This window comes from Cryptomeria japonica, chromosome 3, assembly GCF_030272615.1.
Source record: "Cryptomeria japonica chromosome 3, Sugi_1.0, whole genome shotgun sequence".
NCBI classification, from domain to species: domain Eukaryota; kingdom Viridiplantae; phylum Streptophyta; class Pinopsida; order Cupressales; family Cupressaceae; genus Cryptomeria; species Cryptomeria japonica.
In genome coordinates this window covers 658,231,716-658,252,181 of record NC_081407.1, presented here as the reverse complement: position 1 = coordinate 658,252,181, position 20,466 = coordinate 658,231,716, and the positions used below count along the sequence as shown (strand labels likewise).

At 35.4% G+C, this 20,466-nt stretch overlaps 1 protein-coding gene across 1 annotated transcript in view; it reads left to right on the top strand.

Annotated features, from left to right (window-relative positions):
• Positions 1-2,163: 2,163 nt before the first annotated feature.
• The window catches only part of LOC131874308 (uncharacterized), a 75,614-nt gene continuing 57,311 nt past the window's right edge, over positions 2,164-20,466 (top strand). Inside the window, exons 1-2 of the mRNA XM_059217615.1 lie at positions 2,164-2,477; positions 2,630-2,698. Of these exons, the coding sequence (XP_059073598.1) occupies positions 2,164-2,477; positions 2,630-2,698 (383 nt within the window). The remainder of the gene's footprint in view (positions 2,478-2,629; positions 2,699-20,466) is intronic.

Here is a 20,466-nt window from a genome sequence, read left to right as displayed (position 1 = left end):
AGGTAAAGATTCTTTATTCAATAAGAAAATATAAATAGTATTTATACAAATAGTCATTCATAGTATTTCATTCATTATATGCATCATTCAAATCTACATACAATACTTAGGCCTTTCAAATGCCTTAAGTTCAAAGAATAAGAATAATACAAAGTAAAGGATGAGATGCATCCATTGATCTTCAATGCAAATCTATCTTCAATTCAATCCTTAGAATAAAGACGAGAACAAGATTCAGGTGTTCTTTCCACCCAACCTTGAAGTATACACTTCCCTGGAATTCATAATCAATTTAGAATACCCGACCCTACATGAATTACTTAGCAAAAGGAATTCGCTAAACAAGATGGAATCTAGTGCGTGCCTAGAATGATACATGCATTTTGAATTTTCTAATTCCATTAAGAAACAAGCAAGAGCAATCAAGGATATGGTAGATAGTGTAAATAAATATATCTATTTCAATGGTCAATAAGTTACTCTGCCGATATAATGCCATGCATAGCAATGAAATATGGTTTGGAAAAGAAAACTATTCTCTCTATAATTCCACATTTGACACCCATCCCAGAAGGTAACTTTCCCACAAACACAAACATATCTAGCTTTCTTATTGTTCGTATGATATAAAAAATGAATATAAAAGAAGACAATCTTTCACTTTTCAGCTCTAGCTTCCTGTTTCTCGCATGATAATAATATAATATAAAATAAGACAATCTTTCGTTTTTCAACTTTTACAAACAATTTTGAAAAACAAATTTAAAGCAAGAAGGTGTAACGCATGAATGCATATTTATCATATAAACAAAAATAAAATTTAGAAATAGAAGTTATGAGTACACATTCTTTTATCTATTTCTTATAAAATCCAAATAGCGTAATCATACATTAACTTGTATTCCATTTTCTATAGTTTTCAAATTTCCAAGTTCTTTATCTTTATACATGTTTTTCATTATCTAATTCTAATAGTTACACTATAAATGATACATATTTAAAGAAAATATCTTATTATTGCATATACCTTTATATGAACATATTCTAATAACAAATCTATATGGTTTCATATTTAGAAATATAAACATGTCAACTCTAATTCCTTCCTATGTTATCATCTACATCTATTCAAAACAAATCAATCTTTTCTCTTTGGATTTCTAATATAAAATAATGCTCGAAATAGAGCCTACCTGTGAATTTCGGAGCCAAATATGAGATGATAGATGCCTACAGCGCCACGACAAGGGGCTATCTGTTGAATTTGCCTCCTCCTAGTTTGGGTGGCATTTTTTTTGAATTATAAGGAAACCATCACCCAATCCATGGTACTGGCTCTCAACGAGTGGTTCTAGAAGCGCACCAGCCATGTGGTCAACAATGAAGGCCTGAAACATTTCTTCCGCAATTGTGAGGAACCTGTTAAACTCTAGGGTGGGTTTGTTCATGAAGAGCTCAAACATCCTTGGAATATGATCTTCCTGATGATAATGAAATATTTCACACTCGATGATAGAAACAAGGTATTTTATTATTATCATCTACCCCTTCTGAATCATTTTTCGTAATAGCGATTTTCTCTACCTTTTTACTTGTTGCATTCCATTGAAAGCTTTGTTAAAGATACCTTGGACCCCAAGCACAGGGACAAGCCGCCCTACCTCCTCCACTAGGGTCTCATTTACAGGCTTTATAATTTTCACTAGGCCCTTTGCCCCCCCCAGGAACCTCACGTTCACTCAACTCCCTATGCCTACCCCTCAGTAGCTTGTTGTCCTTTCTATGGCTTTTCCCAGATTTTTCCAACTCTCGCATGAGGCCTTTGCTACGACTAATTTCCCCATGTCTTTGCCAACCTTTGCTTCCATGATCTCAATTTATGAGGTCTCTCACAGCTTGGTGTCGTCTGCCTCTCCCAACATGTTCCGCCCCCTTTCCAAGGGTAAAGGTAAAACCCCTGTCAAATGCAAACGGATTGTTTTTTAGGATAATTCATGTTCTGAGGATGTTGAGTATGACAACCCCCCTGACTCTAAGGGAAGAAGGAGGTTTGGCAGATTGGCCTCCAAAAGCTCGATTAAAAAGAAAACCCCTGTGATTGAGACAATCATCTCTGAAGAGGACCCCATGGAGGACAAGGATGTGGGGGACCCTAAAACCACTATGGGGGCCTCCGATGAGGATGTTGCCAAAGCTGACAAGGGAAGGGGCAACATGGATATGGGCACTGAGGGAGCCATCGACGACGGTAATACTGATACTAAAACCCTGGATTTTGTTGACTTGGACTCGGTTGACAATATGAAGATGGCGAAAGATGTGAATGACTCTATTCCTATGATGGGCCTTGAAACTGGAATTGATTGTTCCCTTGTTGAGGATGTGCCCAAGGTGGTGGAGGTGTTTGTGGATGAGAAGGCTATTGAGTTTCCCCAGGGGGCCCTTCCATGGAACAAATGGAAAAGTTGTGCTCCGATGTGATTGACATCATGCAGAAGATCGAGAATTAGGGTCTTGTGCTAGAATTAAAGGCTATCATGGACGAGGTCAAGAGGCTCCAAAGCATGGTGGAATCCATGGACACCCAAATTATTGGCCTTAATAAGTTTTATCTGTAGGTTTTACACAGCTTGATGCTCACCCTCTCTCTATTGAGAGAACGAATTGGAGACTCAAAGGAAGAGAAATGGGAGGCCAGGTAACTGTACAAGTTCCTATTCACTAAATGGAATTTGATCATTGACCGCATTGGGGTGCACAAGGCGACCTTGTAGTTGTTGTGGTTTCTCTTTTTCTTTTCTTTTATTTATTTCTAATATTGGTTTTAGTTGTTGTTAATGTTGTTGTAGTGTTGTTGTTGCGCTATGGTTTTGTTAATAGTTTTACTATGTAAAGGGTCGGTGCCCTATTTCTCACTGCTTTTTAATAAAAATAATCTTATCCTCATAGTTTACTACAACTTTGTGCTCAGTTAACCAATTGATACCTAAGATCACATCATATGATCCCAGTGGTGCTCCATATAGATTGACCTAAGTTTGAAAATTAGGAAACTCTAGATCACTACAAAATAGACATGAATCTACCCTCTTCTCTGCTCGATTTCCATATTGAACCATCCATGCATGTGACAAATAACCAGGTCCAATAGATAATCTAGAAACTACTTTATGATCAATAAAGCATTTAGTAGCTCCTATATCTATCAAAATAGAAACCGATTGACCAAAAAGCTTACCCGTCATTTGGATAGGTGAAGCCTAAAAGTCAACCTAGCAGTTGTCAACTCCTACATGAATTTGATGTTGTGAAGCTCCTTGCTGATTTCCTCCTCTTTGAGTTATGGGATGATGTGGGCAGTTTGAAGCATAATGATTTCCCCCACAATTGTAACATCCATCCCTAGGTCTTGGGTGTCTGCCTGATCTATTCTTGTCAAAGTTTTGTCTGGTATTGGGATTAGCAAAGTTGGTGTCATTGTTCACATTCTTTTTTCCACCTCGCTTCAGTCCTCCTTTCTCCTGAGTATTAGGTCCTCTTTTCAGATTCCTTATCTGTCGGTTTCCCTTCTAATGATCATTGTTTTGAAAATTCATATTCCCAGAACCTGATTTGGTATTCACACATTCTTTAAAAAATTTGCCAATTGTTGCAACTTTTGTTGCTGTTTAGTTTCTTTCTCAAAGACTTCATCCATAGTCAATGGATTATGAATATCCACTTCTTCTCCAATGTAAGTCCTCAAACCCAAGATGAACTTCTGAATGGAATCTCTTATCCATCTGGTACTGCGAAACATACTTTACGAGATTCGTGAACTTCTCCTAGTATTGAGTAACTATCATACCACCCTGTGTCAGATTCTGGAACTATCATCTTCCTGTCAAAGAATAACTAAGGAAGCCACCTGTTCCTAAATGATTGTAGAAATAGTTCCCAAGTAATATCACCAAGCTATAACTTTTTCTCAGATTTCTTATTGTCCCACCATGTCACAACTTCTCTAGTAAGATAATAAGCAGCCCATACTGCTTTAGTTTCATTCGACATGTTACGAAGTTCAAAATACTTCTCCATCTGAATTACCCAAGCTTAAGCACCATCACCAATGGTCCTACCATCAAACTTAGGTGGGGCTATCCTTTTCAATTCTTTGGTTAGATCCCCTTGAATCCTAGCTCGATGATCAAGTTGTTCCTCAGCTCTAGGAATTTCATTTCTAGGTTGCTCTTCATGTCAAGGTTGTTCATTTTGAACCTCACCAACTCTTCGAATTTCTTGTTCAATTTCATCCATCCTAGCATTTTGCTGATTCAAAAGATCAAGAATCTGGTCAAGTCTTTGATTCTCGTTGCTTGATCCAGGTCTAGTAGTTCTAGAACCTATTGGAATTCAACAATTCCTGTGTCAAGGAATGTTCCTTTAGTGTAATAGTCATAGGCCTTAGTGTTATAAACCTAGGGCTCTAATACCAAAATGTAAGGACATAAAATGTTCTGAATTCAATAATAAAACAAAATACTCTTTATTCTTAAATAAACTCACAATTTCTTTAATGAGGCTATTTACTTCCACTTTTCCATCCTTAGCTCTAAATGACCATTCCAATGATATCATAATAAACACGAGATTTCTATAAAGAGGTAAATATTCTCTATTCAATAAGAAAATATAAATATTATTTCTACAAATAGTCATTCATAATATTTCATTCATTCCATGCATCATTCAAATCTACATACAATACTTAGGCCTTTCAAATGCCTTGTTTAAATAACAAGAATAATACAAAGTAAAGGATGAGATGCATCCATTGATCTTGGATGCAAAACTATCTTCAATTCAATCCTTAGAATGAAGACGTGAACAAGATTCAGGTGCTTTTTCCATCCAACCTTGAAGTATACACTTCCCCGGAATTCTTAATCAATTTAGAATACCCGACCCTGCACAAATTACTTAGCAAAAGGAATTCTCTAAACAAGATGAAATCTGGTGCCTGCCTAGAATGATACATGCATTTTCAATTTTCTAATTCCATTAAGAAATAAGGAAGATCAATCAAGGCTATGGTTGTGAGTGTAAATAAATCCATCTATTTCAATGGTCAATAAGTTACTCGACGGAGTATAATGCCATGCTTAGCAATAAAATATAGTTTGGAAAAGCAAGCTATTCTCTCTATAATTCCACATTCGGCACCCTTCTCGGAAGGTAACTTTCCCACAAACACAAACATATCTAGCTTTCTTATTGTTTGTATGATATCAAAAATGAATATAAAAGAAGACATTTTTTCACTTTTCAGCTCTAGCTTCCTATTTCTCACATGATAATAATATAATATAAAATAAGACAATCTTTCATTTTTCAACTTTTACAAACAATTTTGAAAAACAAATTTAAAGCAAGAAGGTGTAACACATGAATGCATATTTAGCATATAAACAAAAATAAAATTCAGAAATAGAAGTTATGAGTATGCATTCTTTTATCTATTTCTCATAAAATCCAAATAGCGTAATCATACATTAACTTGTATTCCATTTTCTATGGTTTTCAAATTTCCAAGTTCTCTATCTTTATACATGTTTTCATTATCTAATTCTAATATTAAAACTATAAATGATACATATTTAAAGAAAATATCTTATTATTGCATATACCTTTATATGAATGTATTTTAATAACAAATCTATATGGTTTCATATTTAGAAATCTAAACATGTCGACTCTAATTCCTTCCTATGTTATCGTCTAAATCTATTCAAAACAAATCAATCTTTTCTCTTTGGATTTCTAATATAAAATAATGCCCGAAATAGAACCTACCTATGAATTTCGGAGCCAAATATGGGATGATAGATGCTAGTTCTTCTTGAAAATCTACTGACTATGTTCTTTCTCTACCTTCTTTCTAAGTTTTTCCATTATTCTTATTTTCTCTTTGTTTCCAATACCATTTTTTTTTTTACCAAATCAACAGTCTTATTCATGTTGATTTTGAACTATAATTTCTCCTAGTTTTAGGCTCATCTTAACCGTTATTGATTGTTTCTTGTGCTAACTACATAGAATGTCTACGTTACAATGACTTATGATAAATTTAAAGCACCACATAGGCATGGTTAATGGCGGGATAGTGTTCGTGATATATTTAAACACTATGTGTTTGATGGTTACACACCGAGTTTGTCTCCCATTCGAACTTAATGAGTTCTCTGCAAGGCTCGGTCCATATTACAAACAAACAATGCTTGTATTGTTGGAGAGTTGATACACTTATCGAATTCCTTCTACAAAATATAAGGTTACGTGGGTTAGTTGGTGTTATAATCAATCCCCACTCCTTTTCCAAACAAAATGCTACATCAAATAGCTAGTTATATCATTGGCTCCCACTTCCTTTAAATAATGTGCTCGAAAATTAATACCAAGCAGCAAAATAGCCCGATCAACATGTGATGAAAATCTGCCATTAAAGACATTGCTTTGATATTATTAAAATGTTATTAAGTCAGCTACGTGGGATAGTCGGTTATATCATTGACTCCCACTTCCTTTAAATAATGTGCTTGGAAATTAATACCAAGTAGTAAAATAGCCTGATCAACATGCGATGAAAATCTACCACTAAATACATTGCTTTGATATTTTTAAAATGTTATAAGTATATACATTTATATGATCGAATCGCTATATTCGAACTCATACAAATATATATACTATTATCAAAATACAAAAATAAACGTATAAATACGATATTTCATCCATTCACACATAGATGTACACCAAGAACGTACATCTCTACAATCAATATCTATAGTTAATCTTCTTTTAACAATGTTAGAATAAATCTTACTTTTAAAATAAAGAAATATTATTTAATATTAGTCATATGAAATTCATCATTCGAATTTGAACAAACATCCAATTAAAGTTATATAACTCTTCAATCTTTGCAAGATGCAAATACACATCACACTCATTAAACATCTTTTGGACTTAGATATAATCCCTCTAAGCCCACCAAAGAATCTAAGAGACAATTCCTTAATGTCAGTGTCATTTTTTCTTCTAATTCTCTTTCATTAATACATCCTTAATTAATTGATTCTAACTCCTTGCCTTCCTTTGACATCTTTTCTATAGATGATTCCTTGGTTGAGTTCTTAGGAGCCTATGATAATCTTCCTCATTATCACCATAATCATGGATTTCCTAATTGTTTGAATGCTAAGGCATACTGGAGAAAAGACACCGAATTAGGAGGTCATAGTGAAGAGAGGATTCATGAATTTACTCTACCAATGGAAGTTCCCCAATAAAGTAATCTTCTTGTGAGTGATACTATTGATGTTAAAATGGATCCTTACAATGAGGAGAAATTTATAAAGATCAAGAAGCATTTAAATGATGATGATCAAGACAAATATTCTTCTCTATTACGTGAATTCCTTGAAATATTTGCTTGGATTTATTCAAATATGTCTGACATTGATCCTAAGATTGTGACTTCTAACATTATGTTAATCTTTGGTGCTAAACCCGTGAAGTAGAAGATTAGGAAAATGAATCCCAAAATAGCATTGCTTGTTAAGGTTTAAATAGAGAAACTTCTAGAAGTTGGCTTTATTTTTCTATTGAATATTTCCTTTGGATTTTGAATATTGTTTTCATTGTCAAACCTAATAATAAGATTAGAATGTGCAACGACTTTCACGGTCTCAAGAAGGCTTATTTGAAGGATGATTTTTTGCTTTCGAACATTGAAATGATAGTTGATTCTACTGTTGGTCATGCTTTGTTATCTTTCATGGATAGTTTTTTCTGGATACAATTGAATCTTTATTAATCCTCAATATCAATATAAAATTGCTTTTAAAACTCCTTGGGGTATGTTTTGTTGGGTGGTGATGCCTTCTGGATTGAAAAATGTTGGCACCACTTATCAATGTGCTATGACCCTTATGTTTCATGTTTATATGCATATAATTTTGGAAGATTATGTTGACGATATCCTAGCTAAGTTTATTTCTTATCAAGTCTTCCCAAACCTGGAATCCCAAGTTTCCCACTTCCGAATTTTAATGACTTGTGACACTTCTAGATGACATGATCAACACTTCGGGCTCTTAATGCTCCACCGACCCCTGCAACTTATTTAATTTCTTTCATGGAGCTATGGGGATGAATTTAATGTTTTTTGTAGGATTTCCATCAAGTGGAGTATAGGGCCATGCTTATTTATGGTTACTTGTTGGCCTTCATGTCATGATTGTATGCTCTAACTTTAGAATGTCACATAATCCACCTTCTAGAAGTACTTTTATTTTTGGTATTTCCTTGTCAAGGTATGACCAAGTTGCTTGCCTGCACACAATGTTAGATCAATGCACCTCCTTGCCTTCCTGAACTGACATTCCTCTGTGCACGTCAAGGTCAATGCTTCTTGTCATTTACCATTGGTCTCTCCTTTGTGATCGGTTTTCTATATATAGGTTGTTAAGCCTCATTGTAAAGGGTTCTCTCCCTATTGGCTTGAGTTATTCTTTTCTTTTTCACTTCTCTTGGAGAGTTGCATATTTCTTGCATTTATGCAACTGCAAGTTTGCCCATTGGCCTTAGAATGAATTGAAATTTTCTTTCTTGCCTCCCTTCAACTTATGCATGTTGTGTATGTTTCCTTACCTTAATTATAAGTGTATGTTTTGTGGCTTTCTCTCATGTCTATGTTGTGTTAACTTGTTTTCTGAGTGTCACTTATGGGAATATTCTCCCCTTTGTCATTTCTGCAAATTCTAACCTCCATACATGCATTTGGGGGTATTCATGCAACTAAAGTTTGTGCATCTCCAGGGTATTTAAATTGGTTCTTTGTGTCATTTTGGGTGGGGAGAGTAACATCTCTCATCTTGGTGCATCACCCCCTTTCATTTTAAGTTTTTCTTCTTCCCTTTCCTCTATGTAAGCTGTTAGGATAGGTTTAGAAGTAGAATTTGGAGTGTTGAGTTAGTTCAACACCTACACTTGGATGGAAAATGAAGTCATCCTTCTCTAGAGATTCAACCCCTTTGTGCAAGGTCCCACACTTTGGGGTTGTTTTCATGTTTCATGAGGTTGTTGAGTTGATAGCTCAGGAAGGGTGCAAACTTTTGTGACAACAATTTTCTATTTTTTTTAGGTTATCTAAGTTTTTCTATAAATTTTTGAAGGTTTTCAAATATTTTTCTTAAGTTTTTTTTAAAGAGTTCAATGTGATTTAAAAATATGCGATTATTTATCTAAAAATACAAGAATACAAAAAAAATTGTACTTGCTATTTTTTTTATAAATCTAACAATAAATTAAAAAATACAAAAAAAAACAACATACTTGAAAAATTTTAAACAAAAGAAAAAAAGAATTTGGTGGACTTGATATAATAAAGCTAGAATAGTGGGTGGTGTCAGGTGGTGAAGAGCTTTGCTAGGTGAAAATTGGAGAGGGGGTTCGATCTAATGCCCTGTGGAGCCCAAAGAGACAATTGAAAGTGACAAAATAACTGTCACCTAAGGTTTATATATTGTTTGTTAAAAAATATGATTTAAAGGGGGTTTAATCAAAGGGGTGTTCGATCAAACCCCTAAAATAATTAATAAAATAACCCCTTTGATCAATATGATCAAACAAGGGTGTTCAATCGAGCACCCAAGGATAGTTCGAGATCAAACATGCTTCACAATATTTTTTTCCCACCTGTGTTTTTCCTTCGTGGGTGAAAGCATAACCCACTATTGTGGGATCACCCCCTGAAAATAGTGAACAAGTGACATCTCCTCTACATGTTTTATTTTAATTGTACATGGCTAAGATCATATAAAGTGATACATGTCTCTACACTTGTAGTAACCCTGTATGGTAGCTAAAATCTTCTACACACATGCAACTAACTTAAGTTGGCAATTGATGATCACCTAATGAACCTCTATCTAATCTATACCTAGGATAATCCCACAAGATCCCAAAGGTAGGAAGTGTTTTATTCCAATGCATAACCACACATAAGGGAGTTCACAATCATCTTAACACTATTAAATAACTCAACATACCATCTATCCTTATCCCTCACTTCCACAAGCCCACAAATTTCTACTAGACATGGGAAACAAAAGAGTCTAAAACACTAAAATCAAATTATATAGAAATATGAATCTAATTGAACAAACCTGAGGCCTCAATAATGATACCCTAATGCTTATCTACTACTACAAAAACTCTATGGGTTTTCATCCACAAAAGATTACTTGACCACAAAGTGCCCAAAAGATACATGTTATAATATGATTTGGTTATGATCCAAATGTTTCCTAGCTTTATATGTGTTAGCACATATTTTTACAGAATATTTATGTGCTATATATGGATGATTTGTGCATATAGTTCCATCATAAGAGCATTTATTGCTGGGTTGTATGTGCAGGAGTTATGTTGCAGTTTTTTCATAAAAAGGCATCACTTGGGCATATTCAAGGGAATTGTTTAGTGAAATGGCATTCTAGTAATCCTCATCTTCACAATTAGTCTTATTGTAGGAGCATTTTTTGGAAGATCAGCATAGAGAAGGATTGTGAGCATGTTCAGAGAGGTAAATGGTGTGGGAAAAACCCTTCAGTATGATTATTAAAAGTTGCATCCATAAAGAGGGCCTTCTTTTGCAAAAAATGCAAAATTTTGCTTATCGGCATGTCATCCTGATGAGATTGCCTAAGGAGGAAGGAGTATGTTGATCAGAGTAACTCATGTCGATGGTGTTTCCTAAAGCATGAGTGGCAGAAAAAGGTGCGACTAAGTGGAAATCCATCAGTTCAAGTTACGGCGATGAAGTCAGAGTCATCGGAGTAACATACACTATCGGCAACGAGGAAAAAATGTCATCTTGATGCCCGATGAGGTTATCAATGGAGCTCTTTCTGACAACCAATGGAGTGATGTCTTCATAGTGGTGACATCGGGTTATCAGGAGGTCCCAATTTATGTTACCCCGATACCTAATGCACTAAATGGAGAAGGCGACTCTGTTGGAGAGACTCTCTCCAATAAAGTGGTACCAAGCAAGAAAGGGAGTAAGACTCATCAGGATAACATACATTGTCAGGGAGATGTGTTTTGGGTTATCCCGATGCCCGGTGAGGAAGATGAGCTTGGCATAAATGAATTGACTACATCGGGAAAGCCTACGTCGATAGACCAAAGCAACCCGATAAGGGGAGTAAGGTGCAAGAAGACTCATCGGGATAGCTTACGGTACCGGAGAAGCATTTTTAAAGTTGTGTCAATGCCCAATGGGTAGAATGCCATAGAGAGTGGATCTATCAGGGAGACTATAACTATAGGAAGCAAGGGAAATACACTACTCTGACGCCTGATGAAGCAATTGGTGAAAGTTACACCGATCAAGAGAAAGTTAGATGTCATGGGACCATCAGATGAAGTGTTAAGTGATTTCATTCTGAAGGTCGATGGAGCAACTGGAGGAATAAACAGAAGGAGGTTTCCTCAGAGAGACATACCCCGATGTAACATAAAGGAATATTGACTAATAAAAAGGAAAGGTGGATCCATCGGGATAAGTCAAGCCTTGAGGAAAAAAGTGAAATGACCAAAGCAAGATCAAATGGATTGATCGGAATGACCTATACCAATCAGAAAGACAAAAAGGTAATTGAAGGAACACAAAATACGAATGGCGCCAAGTAATTAAATTATCGGGTAGGGTTACGTTGATTAGCCGTTAGAATGTCTGATACGACAACCATTATTTAATGCTCGTGATCAGGTGGGTTGGATCTGCATGAAGCAAATCTGATAAGTTTTTTATCGTTATAGACTCTAGTCCTTGCATATCTAGCATAAAGAAGGAGTTTTCGTGCCAGAATTATTCACAGTTTCTTCAGCCATTGACATTCAAGTTGTAGACAAGAAGCGCGGGTAATTTAAGAATTTAAGCATTTTAATCATGGAGGCTTCTGGTTCACAAGGGAAAAGAAAGGTCATAGAGATTTCAAACACACAGTCAACTAAATCAAAAAAGACAAAGTCTATGGAGGGTGTGCAAAAGCGAAAGTTGAACCAGGACATGATTGATAAGATGGAGTCATTTGGTGCTAAGTTGAGGAGGTCTAAAACCAATTTGCTGCCCAAGGATCAATTGGAAGATAAGTACAAAGGGGTTGGAGATATATGGACAACCGTAAGGGGCCACAAATTGTTTTTATATCACTACCTCAGGTGGAACAAGGAGATGCCATTGTCAAACCCTTGGATGAAAAAATTTGGGCAGACTGGTGGTCCCAAATGTTTTTCTGAATCTCAGATTATTGGAATTGCTCACCAAGAAATACAACAAAGAAAAAAGATACATCCAATTGCCCAATGGGAGTCCATTCATCCGGATATTTGTCAGGTCTATTCAGGAGGTTTTCGGCATGACATATGAGCCTTACATGCCCCTATCTTTTACATGCCCCTAGTTTTGTGAAGTTAGCAATTCACAAAAAGGAGAAGGGTTTTTGAGTTTGCAAACAAAGCCTAACCCTACTTTCAAGTTTTACTCATTGCTAATGTATATGGTTTTGTTTTATGGTTAGATGAAAGGTTTGTGGCCAGGAGAATTAAAGGTGACTTCTAGGATCAAAGAGGGATAGAACAAACCAATTCAATTATGGGTATCCCTATGGGACTCAAGGTTTGACAAATCACACTATGTGTTGTTTGAAGAATATTTTGTCAAGCTCTTGTACAAATTGTTTGGGGTAGAATTTGTTGGGTCTATCTCACAGGAGATTAAGAGATTCTTGAGACCCCATGCTTTTGGAGATACTAGGGTCAACCACAATTGGGGTGACTGGTTTGTATGCCAGAATTTCACTTTTTTCAGGGTTTATGGTTTTGAGGGTGTACCATATATGTTGCCTACACTAGTTCCTTACAAGATTGCTTATTTAGAGAGTATTAGGCAACTCAGTATGTCAAATGCAAAGCATTTGAGTGGTGCACACAAGCAGGTATTTATGCCTGGCACTTTGAATTTTGGAGACTTCACCATTGTATCTACCAAGGCCTATGAGATGATAGAGAATAAGCTGGTAGAGGAGTACAATTTATATGGACACCAAGCTTGGAAAAATTATGATCCAAAGGGATACATCAACCACTTGAGGAAGAGATAAAACCTGGGAGAATATTTGCATATACCCATGGATGCTAAGGGTTTATTTAGAAACAAGGAACGGGATGAGGCTGATGCAGTCTTAGAGGAGTTGAATCAAAAATTGAAAGAGCGGAAGTAGAGGCTTCAAGAACTAAAAGAAGAAGGAGACTCTGAGAGTGAGTCTAATGAGAATGTAGTTGTATCTACCCTCCATGCACTTGAACTAGAAGAAGTGGTAGAGAGAGAGGAGCAAGCCATGGTAAGAATAAATGCCAACACAGATGTGAGAATGGAAGAATGTGCAACCTTCATTGAGGGAAAGTTGAGGGAAAGCATCCAAAGAGTTTAAGTCATTTTTGTACCATTACAAAGAGAAAAAGTTGAGGGAAAGCATTCCAAATGTTACCCCAGAAAATGAAGCAAAAATGCTTAAGAAACTGAAAGGAGACATTGATGCAGAAGTGGCCACAATGACACCACAGAGAGGGAGACAACTTCTTAGTGGGGCAGGTATCATTTTTTTCCCAAGGTGGGACTTAAGTGCTTCTTTCATTTTTGACAGCTTGTTACATTTTGATAGAAAGGATGTAAAGTTAGACATACAAGGAGTTGATGACATTTTTATTGGATCAAGATATGATAAAAATGAAGAGGAAATGTTGCTTTGGGCCCTATACCCCCCAAATAAAAGACCCAATATTATAGACGTAGATAAGGCATTTGGGCATATGATGAGGCTGAAAGTGGGAGAGGTTAATCCAATTGTCACTACAGATTTGGGGATTGACATTGCAAAATTGAATAAGGCCCAAATGTAGTGGGTGTTAAAGGAGGGTCAAAAATAAAATAAAAATTATATGAAGACCTGTTAAGAAGTTGTGGTCATGAAGTACCACAGATAACTAATACTGGGGTGCAGTGGAAAAAGAAATATGAGAACCAAATGAAAGAAAATATAAAGCTAAGAAGACAAATTAGGACTGTCAGGATGGATGTTGCTTGTGTTTTGTTGACCAACAGGTTTGAGCATTTGTTGGAAGTTCTCAAAGAATTATGGACCAACTATCAAAAGACTCGGGATAATATGGCTTCTCATGAAATAATTTTGAAGAGGTTGAAGGCATTGTTGAAAGAGAAGAGTGTCGATGAGAAAATTGTTGAGAAGATCCAAAGAAGGTTGAACAAGCATAAGGCATTTGGTGTGGACATCATTCAGGAATTTACCGATTGTAAGGATATTGTCAGATATGGTGTACCAAATATTGTGGATGAGGCAGAGTAGTTAAAGGACAAAGGGATTTGGATTGCAGAATGCTAGAATGCACTCAACACATCCCTTAATGTTGCCCAAGCAGATGTTTTGGATATGAAGGAGACAGGTGAGAAAATGGAGAGAATGGTTACCATGGAGATCATTGTTAGGGATACTATATTCAACACCAGCACTCACCAGGACAACAAGTATTTGGAGCACATACAAAAGTGTGATACAATACTGGACGACCAGAAATTTTTATGTTTTGTATCTAGTAGTTAAGCAGTTAGCTGTTAGGTTTTAGTCAAGTTTAGTTTAACAAGATGAAAGGGTGTGTCCTTTCATTTGAATCCTTTGGCTCACATATATGTAGTGAGTCATTTTTGTATCATAAGGAGATAGACAATATTCTGTCATTGGCTGGGCTACAAGTGTTATGTTTTAGAAAAGTCTAATAGGAATGAGGAGTTTATTTTGTGCAAACTAAATATATTGAAGTATTTATAAGTGCAGTTTTTGTGTACATTCTTATTCCAGAAGTTAATATACAAGACTTCATGCTTTTATCTTCAGATTGTTATGTGTAATTTTGTGTTTGATAGAATCATATGTCCTCTTGATAAATCTTTTAGATTTGTGATGTTGTATTGAATGTAAGATTGGTTTTTAATTGTTCATGCAACACATAATGAAACTTTCACAATGATGGTCTTATAATTGTCTCTTGAGTTGATAGTGATTCTTGTCCACAAAGTTATTCATTAATGGTAAGATAAGGCATTGGTTTGTTATTAGTCTTTACTAAATAAGTTTGCATGCATTGGGTCCTTATCAAAGAAACAAATCTTCTAATTTCTATCAGTACTGCTCTTTTTCATAATGGCTTAAAGTCCTAACAGTAATCTTTTACATATCACAACTATATTCACACTTATTTTATCAGTTTTAAAGGTATTCAATAAAAAGCACTTTTGTTAGCATAATTGCAGAAAAACCTTTTGCCATCCCTGCAATTGCTAACTCCCACAGTTTAAATTCACTTAAAATAAACATTTTTTGTGCTTGAGAGTGTAAGGTACACCCACCTGGGTTTAGTGGAGCCTAAAGTGCAAAGGAATTTGGTCTCCGACCATTCTTGTTCGTTGGCCAAGGCTGATTGGATCTACCGAGGATTAGGCAAGTTTTTGGTTTTCCAATTTGTGGTTTTGGGCACCAACAATATGAAACCCAACCAAATATTAGACTAGTAGACCAAGCCCCAAAATGACACTTAGGCCAAAATTTGAACCCATACGCGCTACATCATAGGTTGGTCTTGCAGACCTTACACACTTTACCACCATCTCTGCTAGCTAAGAACATGTTGGGTTGCAAACTCAACCTTTGATGGTTCCTTGGCATGTGTCAAAATACATCCTTGATCCCCAACCTTTGATGATAGTATTACATATCATTTATCTAAATATATAAATTTAGCAAAGAATGCATAATGTAAAGGTAACTTTAAACCATACTTTGTTTAATTTAATTTGTGTAGTGTAAAACCAAGCTTCATACCTACCAATCCTATAATTCTCTCAAAGCTTCCAAATCAATCAGGCCAAGAAAGCCAAATCACAAATTATTTTATTATATAAACTTATTGAATTATTCTAATGTCTTATCTCCACTAAATACCATGACCAACCTTCTCACTTAGTGTCATGGAAGAAAATTTTGCCAAGTGAGATGGGGCATTAGTTTCTCAGAGATGCCTCCTTTATCTCACTACAAATATGCCCAAAACAACCAACTATTCAATTCTACTACAATCTAATAACCACCCTCCACCAAAGATTCTGTAGGATGCACTTAATGTTGGATAGCCAAGCTAGAACTAAAAGAGATTTTAATGTTCACCATTTGTCAACTAAAAACCATTATGACCAACAATTATTTTTATCTAATAACCACCCTCCCCCAAAGATCCTAATGGTACAATGAATGGAAGATGCTTTCTAGGACACACTTAATGTTGGATAACCAAGCCACAACTGAACAACAAAAAAGGTGTGTGTGTGTGTGTACGTCGAGAGACATCCTTGTGGAGATGCTTATTTTAAAATCAATTTATCACATAAAAGTATAATAAATGTCTCAAAAAAGATCTCTCAACATATTGTATATTATTAAATATATTTATACCAGTATATATTATATTTATGAACATTTAAGTTTTAGTTCTTTATTATGACAATGAACCACTCAAAACGTTGACGTTAAAATTTGGCTCACACAATTGAATCCAAAAGCAACAAATGAATAACATTTAACTTATTTAACGAATAATTAATGAGAACTTTATATCACCTAAATTTATTCTAAATAATTATTAAACTTTTATTATTAAATTGCATGAGAATAACTAAAATAATATTGTTAATTTTTATTTTATTTTATATATGTTTATTTATTTATATAATATAAGACTTCAAAAAATGTAAACATAGATTTAAATTGTTTGTTAAATATTTGTTTATTAGACTTATAAAATAAATTGAAAAGATGACAATAATTTTAATATTATATTTTTAGTGATATAACTATTTTTAGGGTTTAAAATTAATTGCCTCATTTAGCAAAAAAAACATTGAGAGTAATTATTGTTTTGGGTAAATAATATAAGTAATGTTATTAGGGTTAAGTAATTAATAATGTACTAATATTCATATTATGGTAGAATCTATAATCTTGCTAGAATAGATGTAATATTACATTTTCAATGATATAATTTTTTTTAGGGTTAAAATTAATTGCCTCATTTAGAAAAAAAGTGTGTCACAATTAAAATGATTAAAAAAAATGCTTTAAAAATGTGTTATAATAAATATTAGTATTGTATTTTTATTATATTGTTATTTATTTATTTATTATTATAAATATTAGTATTATATTATTAAGAAGATTATTTTATGATTAAAATTTTATATTATTAAATTGTATGAGAGCCCCAGTCTTCGGACATGTAGTGTCGCGGTTTAAATACTTCGTTGGTGAAGCAGCCACCAAGGTTCAAATCCCTGTTGGGCCATTGTGCTCGCAAGGCCTTGTGCCTTCTCTAGGCCATTGTTCTCATGGATTTGAACAACTGAAGTGTCGGGATAAGGTCCCCTATTTGTGGCCTCACCGGTTCATAGCTCCAGGTCAAAAGCATTCATGTGGAGCCAGAGGGCATGTCGTGCCAGCGTCACCGATCATGTTAAAAAGTTTACCAAGCATAATTAAAAAAAAAATTGTATGAGTCCCTAAAATAATATTATTAATTTTTTATTTTTTATTATATATGTTTATTTATTTATATAATATAAGACTTTAAAAATGTAGATGTAGATTTTAAATAATTTGTTAAATATATGTTGAATAAATTTGAAAATATAACAATAACTTTAATATTATTGACTTAGGTGGAATCTAATCTTGCTAAAATAGATGTAATATTATATTTTCAATAATATAACTGTGGGGTTTAAAATTAACTGCTCCATTTAGAAAAAAAAAAGGGTTAAAAAATGTATCCAACAATAATTTTAATACTATTTAAATAACATTAACCCTATTAACTCAAGGACATATGGTCTATGATAGTTTGGCTTGAGGAATTTCAAATTCAACACATTTATAGAGATGGAAATTCGGTGGCGGACTCTCTAGTTGGGGTGGGCCTTGAGATGAAAGGTATGAGGTGCTAGAGACACTTGGAATCACTTTCTGACAGACAGAAATCCCTCATAGGGAGAGACCAAAATTTCACTACTAACATTTGCTATGTCCTTTTTTATGGGTGGACGTTTTGGCCCTTATGCGATGTCAAGTTGCAAGAGGGAAATTCAAATTTGAATTGGATGGGCTATGCCAAGGTGGCTTTTGGTGGTCCCCATTTTCTCCACTGCATTGGTTTGGCGATGACGTGTCCGACCACCAATAATTGTGTTACCGAAGGATTGCAGCTTCAACTTTTAATCATTAACTTGATAGACCATAGCAAGTACAACACTTATTGCTATAACTGGAACTTAAGATTTCTCCATAATAAAGATCTTTGCAAGTTGGCGGACTAGTTAAGAGGTGTCCTTTCAAATTCTTATTGGAGCTAGCAGGCACATGCCTTGAGAAATATCATAAAAGATAATTATTGCAGTTTTCACCACACTTTGGCTAAATTTATGTCAATCATTCTTATCTTCCACTCTAGTTTTTCCCTCTGCATAACCATTACTAGTCTCGCACTACTTACCAACTTCACTCTAGAGGAAGTTGTTATGGGGGGGATTTAGTCTGGGTTGACCCGGACATTATTGATGACTGCTTCTGCAATGACCCATGTGTTTGGATGTATGTCAAGGAAGGGGGCATTATCCCGTTCATGGAAGCCATTACTGGGTTTGACAGAAAACCTCTCCATGTAGTTTATTAGCAGGTGGAATGATGAGAGAGTTGTTATGGGGGATATTTCGTTTGAAATTAATGAAGACGTTATTGCCTAGGCTATAGGTCTTTCAATTGAGGGAAGGAAGTGGAAGAAAACCAACATGGTCACGAATGAGACCAATATGAACATATTCTACAAAAAGGGTGAGGAGTCAGTTAAGATGCGTGGGGGTTTCAATAGAGAATTTCTACCTTATCTATGGGACCAGGTGTGTAAAATTATTATGAAATATTTTACCCTTAAGGGAAGATATGGAGTTTTCTATTATTACCACTTCCCATTGCTCAATCATTTTCACAACCATGATACTATTTCATTTTCGTTATTTTTACTTCACGCTTTAGAATCCATTATTAAAGAGGTTCGTCATTGCATGAGTCAGGACAGTAATTTCACCATCCTCCATCAGGGTTTAATGTTTCGGCTCTACAATTTCCACAGGGCCCTATGTCCGCCTAAACCCATCTCTGTTCAACCCGCTCCCTCCCTCCACGACCCCCCTGTTGGTACTAAAAAAGGTAATAAAAAGACCTCACAAAATCCTATTACGCCTTGTCAATCTCCTGACCACACCCCTCTCATTTCCCCCAAAATTAGGGAAAAAAGTAAATGCAATCCTTTCACTGCAAAAGCTACCTCCAAGAAACCCAAGAAAGAACCTAATACCCTGTTAGTTGAATCTGACGTGGAGGAGGGTGTGACCCCTCGGAGGTCCAATAGATTTGTTGGCAAACCCCGTATGAAACAAATTGTTGTGAGGAAGAACTATGCCAATTAGGGTGAGGAAGATTCTGAGAAGCACAAAGTGATAAGGCTGCGGATGATATGGAGGCCACAGAGGGCTCGAAGTCTTCTAAGCTAGATAACAACACCCCCGACTCTGAGACTATTAAGGATGATAATAAGAACACCTCCCCTTCTTCTGCCACTCCCCCCCCCCGCATAATCAGATCTCTGAGGAGGATGGGAGAAAGTCTGAGGGCAATCAGACTGTTGTTGAAGGTGGAGAGAAAGAGGAGGTGGTGCATTGTGCGGGATGTAATGCTATCTTCGAGGACGTAAACAGTGTGAAGAAGAAGTTGGACTATCTGGATTCCCATGTTAGCAAAATTTTGAAATTTTCCATTAAAGTCCTGCACTCCTCGGCCACTTCAATGTGCCTATTGCACCAGGAAAAAGTGAAACAGGGTGGGCTGGAAGGTGACACCACGAAGGAACTATTTGAATTCCTTGTTGAAGATTGGACCGAGCTACTACTCTCCCAGCACATGGCAACTAGAAAAAATGATTAATGGCTGATGTTTTCCTTTTTGTTATAGTTTTAGTTTCAGGATCAGTTGGATCCCTGTTATGTTTAATTTCTTTATCAGCCATATGAGGCTTGTCAAGACTCTTTCTACTTTCTTTAGTTTTTAGAGTTTGAACAATATGCTTATCTCTAAGGATAGATGGTTTAAGGTTAGTTTCTTTTTTATTATTTGTTGTTTACGTTTCTATATGGACGAGATTGTTATCAATCTTGGATTATTCTATAGTTGCAGGTGGTTTTGG